At 40.5% G+C, this 13,421-nt stretch overlaps 1 protein-coding gene across 4 annotated transcripts in view; it reads left to right on the forward strand.

Moving 5' to 3' along the window:
- The window catches only part of LOC137620500 (DNA (cytosine-5)-methyltransferase 3C-like), a 102,991-nt gene that overhangs the window by 69,274 nt on the left and 20,296 nt on the right, over positions 1-13,421 (forward strand). For all 4 annotated transcript variants that reach the window (XM_068350678.1, XM_068350680.1, XM_068350679.1 and 1 more), the window contains 6 exons: positions 6,806-6,951; positions 7,736-7,826; positions 9,383-9,524; positions 10,083-10,168; positions 11,352-11,419; positions 12,340-12,462. In XM_068350678.1, the coding sequence (XP_068206779.1) occupies positions 6,806-6,951; positions 7,736-7,826; positions 9,383-9,524; positions 10,083-10,168; positions 11,352-11,419; positions 12,340-12,462 (656 nt within the window). The remainder of the gene's footprint in view (positions 1-6,805; positions 6,952-7,735; positions 7,827-9,382; positions 9,525-10,082; positions 10,169-11,351; positions 11,420-12,339; positions 12,463-13,421) is intronic.

Raw genomic sequence — 13,421 nt, forward strand, 5'->3', positions numbered from 1 at the left:
GAAAAAATAACCCCTTGGGGGTTAAGGGTTGGAAATTTCCAAAAAGCCTGGGGGTAAAAGGGTTAACTGTTCATGTTTTTTTTATAAATGATGAAAGGTAGATTGCATGTCTCGTGCCCTTTTTGAAGTTCTGGTATCATCGGGATTTGATTAATATGAAAGCTTTCTTCGGTGATGGTATTTAGACCAAAAATCAAACCATTGTTCTCTAGTCTTGGGTAGTGCCATAGCCTCTGTACCATGGTCTTCCACTGTCTTGGGTTAGAGTTCTCTTGCTTGAGGGTACACTTGGGCACACTTCTATTTAGTTTCTCTTCCTCTTGTTTTGTTAAAGTTTTATAGTTTTTATAGAAAATATTTATTTTAATGTTACTGTACTTAAAATATTTTATTTTTCAATATTAATCTTACCCGATAATCATGTAGCTGTCAACTCTGTTGCCGACAGAAATCTACGGTCGGGTTACGCCAGCGATCGCTATACAGGTGGGGGTGAACACCACAGCGCCATCTGTGGTCAGGTACTCTAGTACTTCTTGTCAACACCACCTCAATTTTTCCTCTGTCGTGCCTCCGGCTAGACCTACATGGATACGCTGTTGATTCTGGAGTTATTGCTCACGATTTGGTGATGTATTTGCTCTAGAGTTTAGCCTTCGCTATTCAGGAAGCTATTTCATTAGCTTAGCAAGTTTTTGGAATTAATTTGATTTAATTGTTGATTTAATTTTGGTTCGAAGAGAGTATGAACTCTCTTTCACTTTTTAATGGCCGACCCTTCCCTTAGACGGAAGTGTTGGTGTCGAAGAGAGTATAGACTCTTAATTTTGCTTAACAAAGTTATAGAATTATTTTATATCTCTCCGCCTTTTATAGGCCTCTTTGATTAACTTCCTTTTATTATAAACTTATTTAAATTAATTTTTATATTTGTTTATATTCGACCTTTCCTAATAGTAGGCGGTCTTTTCTTGGTAACGAAGTTAATTAACTTTGAGCCCGTCATTTCGTTTTTACCTGTTAACATATTATGCTATTTTAATGTTTTTGAAAGAATTTCTTTGATAGTCTTGTACTGTTTTCAAAGTTGAACTAACGTTTTGTTTTGTCTCTGCAGTTGTTGACGTTCAGAACGTTCAACTTGCGCTCTATCGTTACGATAGAGAGAGAGTCTATCACGGTGTCACGTTGCAGTAAGAGTAAACCGATTCTAGCGTTTTGTTCATTCTTTCTTAGCTTAATGGTTCTATTCTAATAAAGGAACTTTTTATTTGGGAAACCTTTCAGTTTTTTTCCTTTAACAATAATATGTTTTAACGATATATATAATTGGGCTCTTCTCTCAGGTGCTAAGTCGAGAGAGAGAGATAGAGACGGAGGGAGAGAGAGGAGGATAAACGTTTCGTTCAAGCGGGTAACGTTATCGTTTTTGTTCTTCTCCCTAGTCTCTTTAGGGGAAGAAGGTAAACGTTTCTAGAGTTTTATTCTTGTTCTCAGACTTTATGCGGTGAGAGATTTTAAACGTAGTTTATTTGATCTAGTGTTTAATCTCTTTTCCAGCCACTGAATTATTTATCTTTCATTATGTTTTTCTGTTACATTGTAATACTGTTTTCGCAATTACTAACTTTTAATGAAGGATAGAATTGCGTGTTTCAGGTACAAACCACTTAAAGTTTCGAGTTCAGTGAAATAAGTGCAAACAGAAAATCAAAAGTGATAAAGTGATAGGCGCAAAGTTTTACAGTGTTGCGTTCGAGGGTTCGTCTGTTCGTGCCAGTTGTTCGCCTAGTCTGGGACCTCTTACAAGCTCCCAAGCCCAGGGGAGAAGTAATGTCGAAGGACTTATGGGTTCAGCAGGCCTTGATCGACAAACAGACGTTTCCCTCCGTGGTTTCGGGTGTAACCAACTCACGTAGCCGACTTGATCACCCCACCCACACTAAGACGAGAGAGCCCATTTATTCCTCGTCTGCGGAAGAGGTTTCTTGCAGAAACCATGGACCAAATCTTGCAGCTTTTAAGTGCAAGTCGGTCCCTTCCGCGCAAGTCCAACTCCTAGGTGGTGCCATTAGCACTGGGTCAGTTCGGACTTGCTGCAGTACGACAACTGCACACCTCCCAGAGAGGCAAGGTGGTATCGCAACAGACAGTAACTCCGTCTGTTGCCGCACCAGCTGTTTTAGACCCTCAGTTTCAACGGACAGTAGCTCCGTTTGTTGTTGTCTTTCTTAAACTCTAGTGGTCTATGCTGCTGACAATGCAGTCTCAGCTTGCGGTGTTGATGCAGGAGTTTCAGGCAGAGAAGGTTAACACACCTCCTCCTGCGAGCGCTCCTCCTCCTCTACGCAGTCCAGTCTGCCAGACGTACGAAGTTGAGGTTCCTCAAGCTACCTCCATGCGTGAGCTACCGCGTTGGGAGTTGCCAGATACCAGCGTTGTGCAGCAACCTCCACCTTCCTTGAGGCAGGAACCTCTTACCACGCGGCAACCTCCTCAACAATGGGGACAGGAGTCTTATGCCTTACAACCTCCTCTACCTTTGAGGCAAGAGTTTCTTGCAGTAAGACCATCCTCGAGGCAGCAAGGGAAGACGTTCAACAACCAGCAGAAGTGTCTTGTTGTGACGCAGTGCGGCAACCTCAGCAACCCGATAAGGAGTTGTCTGTACGACCCAGACAGTCTAGACAGCTTCGGGTTGTCACTGTACTTCCTCGCTTCCCCATGGTTGACAGTTCACAGACTGTGCAGCAGTACCATGATCTTGTGTCCGGCTCCGTCAGACGACTAGCTTTTAAGAGCTCCCACAAGTCGTCGCTGTCTGGAGATTCTCAGATGGACTATGGATCTGACCAAGGAACTGGGCCTCCTGGTCAATTTGGAGGAGTCCCAGCTCGTCCCATCCCAGACCATTGTCTACCTGGGTATGGATCTTCAGAGTCGAGCTTTTCAGGCTTTTCCGTCGGCCCCAAAGATATACTAAGCCCTAGATTGCATCCAGAGCATGCTGAGAAGGAACCGATGCTCAGTCAGGTAGTGGATGAGTCTAACAGGGACACTTTCATCGCTGGCACTGTTCATCGAGTTAGGGAGACCCCACCTCCCCCCCTTCAGTATCATCTAGCGGCTCACTGGATAAAGGACATGACGCTAGAGACGATCTCAGTTCCTGTTTCCGAAGAGAGGAGTTCTACTCTCACGTGGTGAAAGAACAGCTTTCTTCTCAAGGAAGTCTACCTTTGGCTGTTCAGAAACCCGACCGCCGTCTCTTCTCTGACGCATCAGACACGGGCTGGGGTGCGACTTTGGACGGACAGGAATGCTCGGGAACATGGAATCAGGAGCTAAGGACACTTCACATCTATTGCAAGGAGCTGTTGGCGGTTCATCTGACCTTGATAAACTTCAAGTCCCTCCAGCTTAACAAGGTGGTGGAGGTGGACTCTGACAACACCTCAGCCTTGGCTTACATCTCCAAGCAGGGAGGGACTCATTCGTGGAAGTTGTTCTAGATCGCAAGGGACCTCCTCATCTGGTTAAAAGATCGAAAGCTCACGCTGGTAACGAGGTTCATTCAGGGCGATATGAATGTCATGGCAGATCGCCTTAGCCGGAAGGGTCAGGTCATCCCCACAGAGTGGACCCTTCACAAGAATGTTTGCAGCAGACTTTGGGCCCTGTGGGGTCAGCCAACCATAGATCTGTTCGCTACCGTTATAACCTAGAGGCTCCCGTTGTATTGTTCTCCGATTCCAGACCCAGCAGCAGTTCGCGTGGATGCTTTTCTGCTGGATTGGTCCCATCTCGACCTGTATGCATTCCCGCCGTTCAAGATTGTCAACAGGGTACTTCAGAAGTTCGCCTCTCGCAAAGGAACACGGCTGACGTTGGTTGGCTCCGCTCTGGCCCGCGAGAGAATGGTTCATAGAGGTACTGCAATGGCTGGTCGACACTCCCAGGACTCTTCCTCTAGGAGTGGACCTTCTACGTCTACCTCACGTAAAGAAGGTACATCCAAACCTCCACGCTCTTCGTCTGACTGCCTTCAGACTTTCGAAAGACTCTCAAGAGCTAGGGGCTTTTCGAAGGAGGCAGCCAGAGCGATTGCCAGAGCAAGGAGGACATCCACTCTCAGAGTCTATCAGTCTAAAGGGGAAGTCTTCCGAAGCTGGTACAAGGCCAATGCAGTTTCCTCATCCAGTACCACTGTAACCCAGATTGCTGACTTCCTGTTACATCTAAGGAACGTAAGATCCCTTTCAGCTCCTACGATTAAGGGTTACAGAAGTATGTTGGCAGCGGTTTTCCGCCACAGAGGCTTGGATCTTTCCACCAACAAAGATCTACAGGACCTCCTTAGGTCTTTTAAGACCTCAAAGGAACGTCGGTTGTCCACTCCAGGCTGGAATCTAGACGTGGTCCTAAGGTTCCTTATGTCATCAAGATTTGAACCTCTCCAATCAGCCTCTTTTAAGGACCTCACATTAAAAACTTTTCCTCGTGTGCTTGACAACAGCTAAAAGAGTAAGTGAGATCCACGCCTTCAGCAGGAACATAATTTTCACATCTGAAACAGCTACATGTTCCTTGCAGCTCGGTTTTTTGCTAAAACGAGCTTCCTTCACGTCCTTGGCCTAAGTCGTTCGAGATCCCAAGCCTGTCCAACTTGGTGGGGGACGAACTGGAGAGAGTACTTTGCCCAGTTAGAGCTCTTAGGTACTATCTAAAAAGGTCATAACCTTTACGAGGACAATCAGAAGCCTTATGGTGGGCTATCAAGAAGCCTTCTCTTCCAAGGTCTAAGAACTCAGTTTCTTACCTATTCAGGCTCCTGATTAGGGAAGCACATTCTCATCTGAAGGAAGAAGACCTTGCTTTGCTGAAGGTAAGGACACATGAAGTGAGAGCTGTGGCTACTTCAGTGGCCCTCAAACAGAACCGTTCTCTGCAGAGTGTTATGGATGCAACCTATTGGAGAAGCAAGTCAGTGTTCGCATCATTCTATCTCAAAGATGTCCAGTCTCTTTACGAGAACTGCTACACCCTGGGACCATTCGTAGCAACGAATGCAGTAGTAGGCGGGGGCTCAGCCACTACATTCCCATAATCCCATAACCTTTTTAACCTTTCTCTTGAATACTTTTTATGGATTGTACGGTCGGCTAAGAAGCCTTCCACATCCTTGTTGATTTGGCGGGTGGTCAATTCTTTCTTGAGAAGCGCCGAGGTTAAAGGTTGTGATGAGGTCCTTTAGTATGGGTTGCAGCCCTTTATACTTCAGCATCCTAAGAGGACCGCTACGCTCAGTAAGAAAGACGTACTTAATAAAGGCAGAGTAATGGTTCAAGTCGTCTTCCTTACCAGGTACTTATTTATTTTATGTTATTTTTGAATAACTAATAAAATAAAATACGGGATACTTAGCTTCTGTGTTAACATGTATGCTGGTCTCCACCCACCACCCTGGGTGTGAATCAGCTACATGATTATCGGGTAAGATTAATATTGAAAAATGTTATTTTCATTAGTAAAATAAATTTTTGAATATACTTACCCGATAATCATGATTTAATTGACCCACCCTTCCTCCCCATAGAGAACCAGTGGACCGAGGAAAAAATTGAGGTGGTGTTGACAAGAAGTACTAGAGTACCTGACCACAGATGGCGCTGTGGTGTTCACCCCCACCTGTATAGCGATCGCTGGCGTATCCCGACCGTAGATTTCTTTCGGCAACAGAGTTGACAGCTACATGATTATCGGGTAAGTATATTCAAAAATTTATTTTACTTATGAAAATAACATTTTTCTTTATTTCCTTTCCTCACTGGGCTATTTTCCCTGTTGGGGCCCCTGGGCTTATAGCATCCTGCTTTTCCAACTACAGTTGTAGCTTAGCATTTAATAATAATAATAATAATAGTGTCAGACACTGAACAAATTAGAAATTTGTTGTTTTGATAATCTTTCTCAAAAGGGTTAAATTCAAGTTTTCTCTTTCACACATCACGAGATGGATTTCCCATTCATTTATTTTACTTTTATGGTAACGATAGAAGTGGTAATTTCAATCATTTATTAGATAAAGTTTTATGTCAAGGTTCAGGAATTCCATTAAAGTCATGCACTACACCATATGCAGGGAAGATGGCGCTAGACATAGATGGCTGTCTATCATTTTGAATTTAACGCTTGAATTCATAGAAAATATATTATTTATGGTCTTGAAATTAGAAAGGATTTACTATCTGCTGAACCAAGAAAATTATTTTTTAATAATTAGTTACCTGTGTATTGTATTAATGTCTCTTGGAATTTAGATAATGAGCATGTGCTATAATACCCAAAGTACAATTAATATTCCCCATTATCTGTATTTTATGGACTAGGACAGCATTATTATTATTATTGCTTGCTAAGCTACAACCCTAATTGGAAAAGCAGGATGCTATAAGCCCAAGGGCTCAACAGGGAAAATAGCCCAGTGAGGAAAGGAAATAAGGAAAAATGGCAAGAGAAGTTTAAGAACAATACAGTAATATTGAAATAAATCTTTCATATATAAACTATTACTATCTGATAGTCCCCAAACCTTACCACAGCCATGATTTTGTAGAAGAATTCCATGAGTTATATTGAACACCGACAGATTTATAACAAAATCTATTTACCAAGGCACTAATATAGAATTATGTTTTCAAATCACTAGGCTATGGTTATTTGTAACCACTCACAGTACTTTACAATCTGTTAGTAGGTAAATAATGATGTAGTTAGTTTGAAAACTGATTGCCTTCTTTTTCAGGTCGTTTTGTACTGGATAAACTGGGCTTAGACGTTGAAGTGTATTACGCAGCAGAAATCAACGAACCTGCCAAAAATGTGGCTTCAATAAATTTTGGCTCAAGAGTAGTCAACATTGGTGACGTACAAGCGGTCACAGACAAGAAGGTGGGTTTATTCAATTCTCACGTTCTTGCTCATCTTTATATTTGCGTTCTTATCATGCAGATTAGATTTGTTGCCTTTAAGGTTATCTATTTTATCCTTTAAACTTAAGGTTATATACTTCCATGAAAATCTACCATTCAGGTAGTTTTTTGCTTGCTAGTAGAGTAACAGGTGTTTGTTCAATATCCATTTAAAGTGCATCCCAAAAGAAATTTCTCTCCTTCCCTTTTCTTTCTTTCATTCATTCTTTCTTTCTTTGTCTGCATCTTTTCCCACCTTTATGTGGGGTCGATGTTTCTGGCCAGCGTTCTCCATCTACCTCTGTCCCACACTTCATCACCGGTTAATCCCTTTGATTGAAGGTCATCCTTGATGCAGTCCATCCACCTTCGCTTCAGTCTCCCTCTCCTTCTCGTTCCCTGTACCTCCATTTCCATCACTCTCCTCCCAATATACTGTTCATCTCTTCTCATGACATGACAATACCACCTCAGTCTACTTTCTTTTCTCAGTTGTTTTTTTACCAGATGTTATTTGTGCATGGCATTTCACCTGTTTTATATTGAAGTCATTGCACTGTTGAGACATGTTTGTTGTTACTCAAGCCTTTATTTACAAATTGTAAACTCTGTTCTAATTGTTGGAGGAATGTATTGTTCTCTTCCCTTATTTTTATTGCAAGTTGTACTTTTTGTCTTCATTAAACTTGCATACAGCTGTACCCAAAAATAAAATTCTTTAGTCAGCCGAAGTTTCAACGAGGCTTTATGTATATTTCTTACAGATTGCAGAAATGTGTCCCATTGATCTCCTTATAGGTGGCTCACCGTGTAATGATCTCAGCTTTGTTAACCCTAATAGAAAAGGGTTGTTTGGTAAGTGATCAGGTTTCTTCTTAGTCTGAGGTGAAGATACAGTACTTATATGCAGTACGAGGCCTTTTAGAGAAAAAATGTGATTTTCGTCTACTGCAATATCAGTTGCCATTATTACTTTTTTTTTTTTTTTTGCATCATGTACATTTGATTTTTTTATAAGATATAATGTGTATAAAGAAAAGACTAAATGACAGTGCCAGAGATTAACCCTTTTACCCCCAAAGGACGTACTGGTACGTTTCACAAAACCCATCCCTTTACCCCCATGGACGTACCAGTACATCCTTGCAAAAAAATGCTATAAAAAAGTTTTTTCTCATATTTTTGATAATTTTTGGAGAAAATTCAGGCATTTTCAAAGAGAATGAGACCAACCTGACCTCTCTATGACAAAAATTAAGGCTGTTAGAGCAATTTGAAAAAAATATACTGCAAAATGTGCTGGGAAAAAAATAACCCCCTGGGGGTTAAAGGTTGGAAATTTCCAAAGAGCCTGGGGGTAAAAGGGTTAATATCCTGATCAGTGATGAAGTTTTTGTCCAACAAATCAAGACCAGATACGAGAAAAATGCTCAAAACATGTTAGAATGAAAGATTTGATACATTTTCTTAAGGTAATCACCAAAAATTTTTAGACTTAATACTGTATGCCTCCTTTTTTTAGCAGTGTAAGAAGACACAGACTGGAGAGGTTTCTCATAAGTAAATTTGCTATCACACCTAGAAGTTTAAATGAGATCTTGTCAATGCAAATATTTGGTTACTTACTTACAATCATAATCTATGCCATGCACTAATTTTACCTAGATCCCCATGAAGGAGTTTCGCAACCACAGGTCTACATTCAGGAGATGGAATTGATGCAGAGAATATCACCATCGTAAAAGAAAAGTCAAGTTTAAGGTTGATATAGGATCTCCTCCCAACCGACCAGAATTTTGTTTAGTTTACCCTACCTCCGTTTTCTATGCGGGGGAACCTCTGGCGGAGTGATACGCGCCATGAGGCGACCCAGGGTCAGAGAGCGTGCTCGCTCAGGTCTCGACCTCCAGTAAGTTTTCTGGTCGCGTCGTGATAACATCTCGCCGCGCTCCCCTTACCCAGTGCGACCCTTTGTGTCCCACGCGGGCCCCACGTGGTCCTCTTGTGTTCATACCTTACCTTATCCTACCTTTTCCCTCTGTGTTCCTGTGTCTTGTGGTGCTTTACTGGTTCGTTATGGAGTAAAGAAAGTAGTTCGAGGTAAGTACTGTTAGGAAAAATACAATTACCAGAAACTTACTGGCGATTCGACCTGAGCTAGCACGCTGCCTGACCCCGGGGTCGCCTCAGGGCACGTACCACACTGCCAGAGGTTGACCCCGTAGAAAACGGGAAGAGGGGGGTAAACTATACAAAAAGCTGGTCGGTTAGGTAGAGTTAACCAGTAACTCCTAAGAAGGTAGTTCTAGGTAAGTATGTTAGGAAAAATACAAATTACTTAAAAATTTGTGATATTACTTAAAATTTGTGATTTTAAGGTTGATATAATTCCTTACTATTGTACTTTTCAGATCCTACCGGCACTGGAATACTGTTTTTCCACTATTTCCGGGCATTGAAAACTATTCTTCTACATAATAAGGATAGGCACCTGTTTTGGTTATTCGAGAATGTGAATCATATGCCAAGAGAATTTAAGTTTCATATCAATACGTAAGTAATACGAATCATAAGAATTGCTTTAGCAATATTATTTTAGACAAAGGTCCTCAATTTGTAGTTTTTAAGGGAGAGGGGAGACAGTATCTCCATACTAACCCTTTTACCCCCAAAGGACGTACTGGTACGTTTCACAAAACACATCCCTTTACCCCCATGGACGTACCGGTACGTCCTTGCAAAAAATGCTATAAACATTTTTTTTTTCATATTTTTGATAATTATTTGAAAAAATTCAGGCATTTTCCAAGAGAATGAGACCAACCTGACCTCTCTATGACAAAAAATAAGGCTGTTAGAGCAATTTAAAAAAAAATATACTGCAAAATGTGCTTGAATAAAAAATAACCCTTGGGGGTCAAGGGTTGGAAATTTCCAAATAGCCTGGGGGTAAAAGGGTTAAGATGCTATACATTTAAGATTGTCATGAAATAGAGAGTAATGGTGAAATTGCTTGCTGGACTAAATCATGATTTGATTATTTTCTGAGACAATTCTCTATTGTTGGTAAATACATCGCATTGTTATGATATTTTACTTTTACTCTTACAGGTTTTTAGGTCGAGAGCCCGTCGTAATCGATGCCAAATACTTTTCCCCTCAGAGTCGACCACGTTGTTTTTGGGGAAATATTCCAGGTATTTTAAAGTAACCAATTTTTCTATGGATAAAGATTTCATTACGAAAGGAAATTATACTTTGCTTCATATCAATATTTTTAATATAGGGCCCTCCCCTTTCCCCTGGGGCCCTCCCCCTGCCCCTGGGACCCTCCCCCTGCCCCTGGGGCCCTCCCCCTGCCCCTGGGGACCTCCCCCTGCCCCTGGCTTTATATCAATATTTTTAATACAAAGCCATTGTTTACATTATTATTATTATTATTATTATTATTATTATTGCATGCTAATCTACAACCCTAGTGGGAAAAGCAAGATGCTATAAGCCCGAGGGCTCCGACGGGGATAATAGCCCAGTGAGGATAGGAAATAAGGAAACATATAATAAGAGTGCTTGAGTGTACCCTGAAGCAAGAGAACTCTAGCTTCCTGGACACTACATTCCCTAACAAAATGAAGCTTATTCTTTATCAGTGTAGCCATACTTAAGGCTCCTATTAATCATGGGGCTCAGGGTAGGCAAGAAATTTATTACGTATGAAGTTTTGCTTAAAGCTAATAGAAATCAGTAGGAATAGTAAGTTTGACATTGAAATTAATTAGTAGGTATATGTAATAGATGAATGGATGGAAGAAGGTGATGTATGCAAGAGTTGATGGGAGAAGTACAAGAGGAAGGCCAAGGTTTGGGTGGGTGGATGGAGTGAAGGAAGCTCTGGGTGATAGGAGGATAGATGTGAGCGAGGCAAGAGAGCGTGCTAGAAATAGGAATGAATGGCGATCGATTGTGACGCAGTTCCAGTAGGCCCTACTGCTTCCTCCAGTCGCCTTGGATGACCGCGGAGGTAGCAGCAGTAGGGGATTCAGCATTATGAAGCTTCATCTGTGGTGGATAATGTGGGAGGGTGGGCTGTGACACCCTAGCAGTACCAGCCGAACTCGGTTGAGTCTCTTGTCAGGCTGGGAGGAACATAGAGAGGAGACGTCCCCTTTTTTGTTTCATTTGTTTGATGTCAGCTACCCCCCAAAATTGGGGGAAGTGCTTTGCTATATGTATTTATGTAATTGAAAAGTTTATTTTTAAAAAGCAATACTGTATTTAAATCGTAACAAGCCCATTACAATAACAAAAACCATAATTTAAGTGGAAGACACCGAGTAAGGTTTGATATTTAGCTAATCATGGTTCTTGTTTTCTTTTCAGACATGTACAAACCTCTTCCAGAAGATTATTATAAAAGGGTTTTTCCTCTAGATAAATATATATCTAAGGTATGTTTATCATGATTGTTCAGTATCTCATTTGTTTCATGTATGTGCTTACTCTTTGGTAGGGGATATGTGGAAAAAAGTATTTGAGGTGTAAACAAAGTTCAAAGATGTTAGTAAACATAGTAAAGTAGGCTAAGGGAATAAAATTAGCGCAGCAATTGATGAGGTGATAAGATTAAAAGATACGTCAAGTAGTATTGTTGGATATTTTGTAGAAACTAAAGAACAAACATTATGATCATAATTGGGGATAATGAGGCATCATATGGAAAAATAGGTCCAAGTACTATCATAGTCGTTTCTGTTTTTATGTGGGATAACAATATTTTAGGTAAGGTGGTTAGTTATGAGCATAACCATAAATGGGACTTTGCAACATCCCATCGTCCACTAGATGCTTATTTTTTCTTTTTTTTTGGGGGGGGGGGCACTTACGTTAAATCTGTTCATACTTCATTGCATCTTTCTGCTCGATCTCTTTTAACTTATTCTTTATATTACAACTGCGGGGTTTTAGCCATGGTTTCACCTAAAGGCCAAATGGCCTCTAACAAAGGAAAAGTTGTTAAAAACTTTAACCCTTTTACCCCCAGGCTCTTTGGAAATTTCCAACCCTTAACCCCCAGGGGGTTATTTTTTTTCCCAGCACATTTTGCAGTATATTTTTTTTTTAATTGCTCTAACAGCCTTAATTTTTGTCACAGAGAGATCAGGTTGGTCTCATTCACTTGGAAAATGCCTGAATTTTCTCAAAAAATTATCAAAAATATGAAAAAAAAAATTTTTATAGCATTTTTTTGCAAGGACGTACCGGTACGTCCATGGTGGTAAAGGGATGGTTTTTTTTTAAACGTACCAGTACGTCCTTAGGGAGTAAAAGGGTTAAAATCTGATTCTTTTCATTTTCTGTTTGAATTTAGGTGCCGAATAGGGTAGCTTTCGGAGAGAAGGTCAACTGCATAACAACAAACCAGAACTCGTTGAAGGCGGTATTTAAGATGAACGACTATCCTGATTTGCCTTGGATTACTGAAATAGAGAAGGTAAATTAAGGTCTTCCATGTCTGATAGTAGGTTCCTTTTTTGAATCCTGGATTTTTAAAACTTCTTTTTAATAATAAGGGTGCTTGCATCCGTTCAGATCATCTCTCTGTCCCTTTACTTACTTGAAAAAGACGTCGAAGACGACGACGACAACGAAGAGATTTAATCCTGATGTACCTATCTGTATTGCCTATCCTTCCAGCATGCAGTTTACTGTTTTAATAGCACGAATGTTTTTATTACCTCCGTCAACGAAATTGGAAGGAGGTTATGTTATACTCAAAGGTTGTTTGTGAACAGCTTCCTGGCCACATTTTAATCGTAGAGTAATGAAACTTGCAGGGATTAAGTTTTATATAAAAAGATGGAAATGTTTAAATTTTGGAAGGTCAAGGTCACGGTCTAGCAAAATATCCATTTCACGCAATCAGCCATAAGTTTGGACATCGTTGTCACAGAGATTTCAAACTTGGTTCATATTGGAGGCAATGAAAATCCACACCAATTAATACATGTCAAGGTCAAGCAAAAGGTTGAGAAATAAGCTGCCGCGGCAGAGGTCTTCGCTCTATTGAATGCCCCTCTAGTTTTTACTGTAATGTGTTCCTCCAAGTAAATATTTTATCAAAATTATTTAGTTTTTTGATTCTGTGGTAGATTTAATAATGTATTTCTTGCTTTGAGAAACCATAAGAAACAAGTGAAGATAAAGAATTGGGCTTTTTCAGAGGAACAGGAAACTATAGATTCCAGGGTTAGATCTGTTTTGTGCTGAAAGTTATTATGTAATTGCTGATTTTAGACTCAAACTTCCAGCATGTGTGAAATCTCATTGATTGCTAATTGGTATGTTTATTTTGTTTAGAAACTTGTAGTCAAGATGTTGACAAAAGATTTTAGAAAGCGTTTGGATAGATAATTGAATGTAAAGCCAAAAAATATCAAAGATACAATAAAA

The sequence above is a fragment of the Palaemon carinicauda genome, chromosome 27, assembly GCF_036898095.1.
Source record: "Palaemon carinicauda isolate YSFRI2023 chromosome 27, ASM3689809v2, whole genome shotgun sequence".
Classification (NCBI taxonomy): Eukaryota; Metazoa; Arthropoda; class Malacostraca; order Decapoda; family Palaemonidae; genus Palaemon; species Palaemon carinicauda.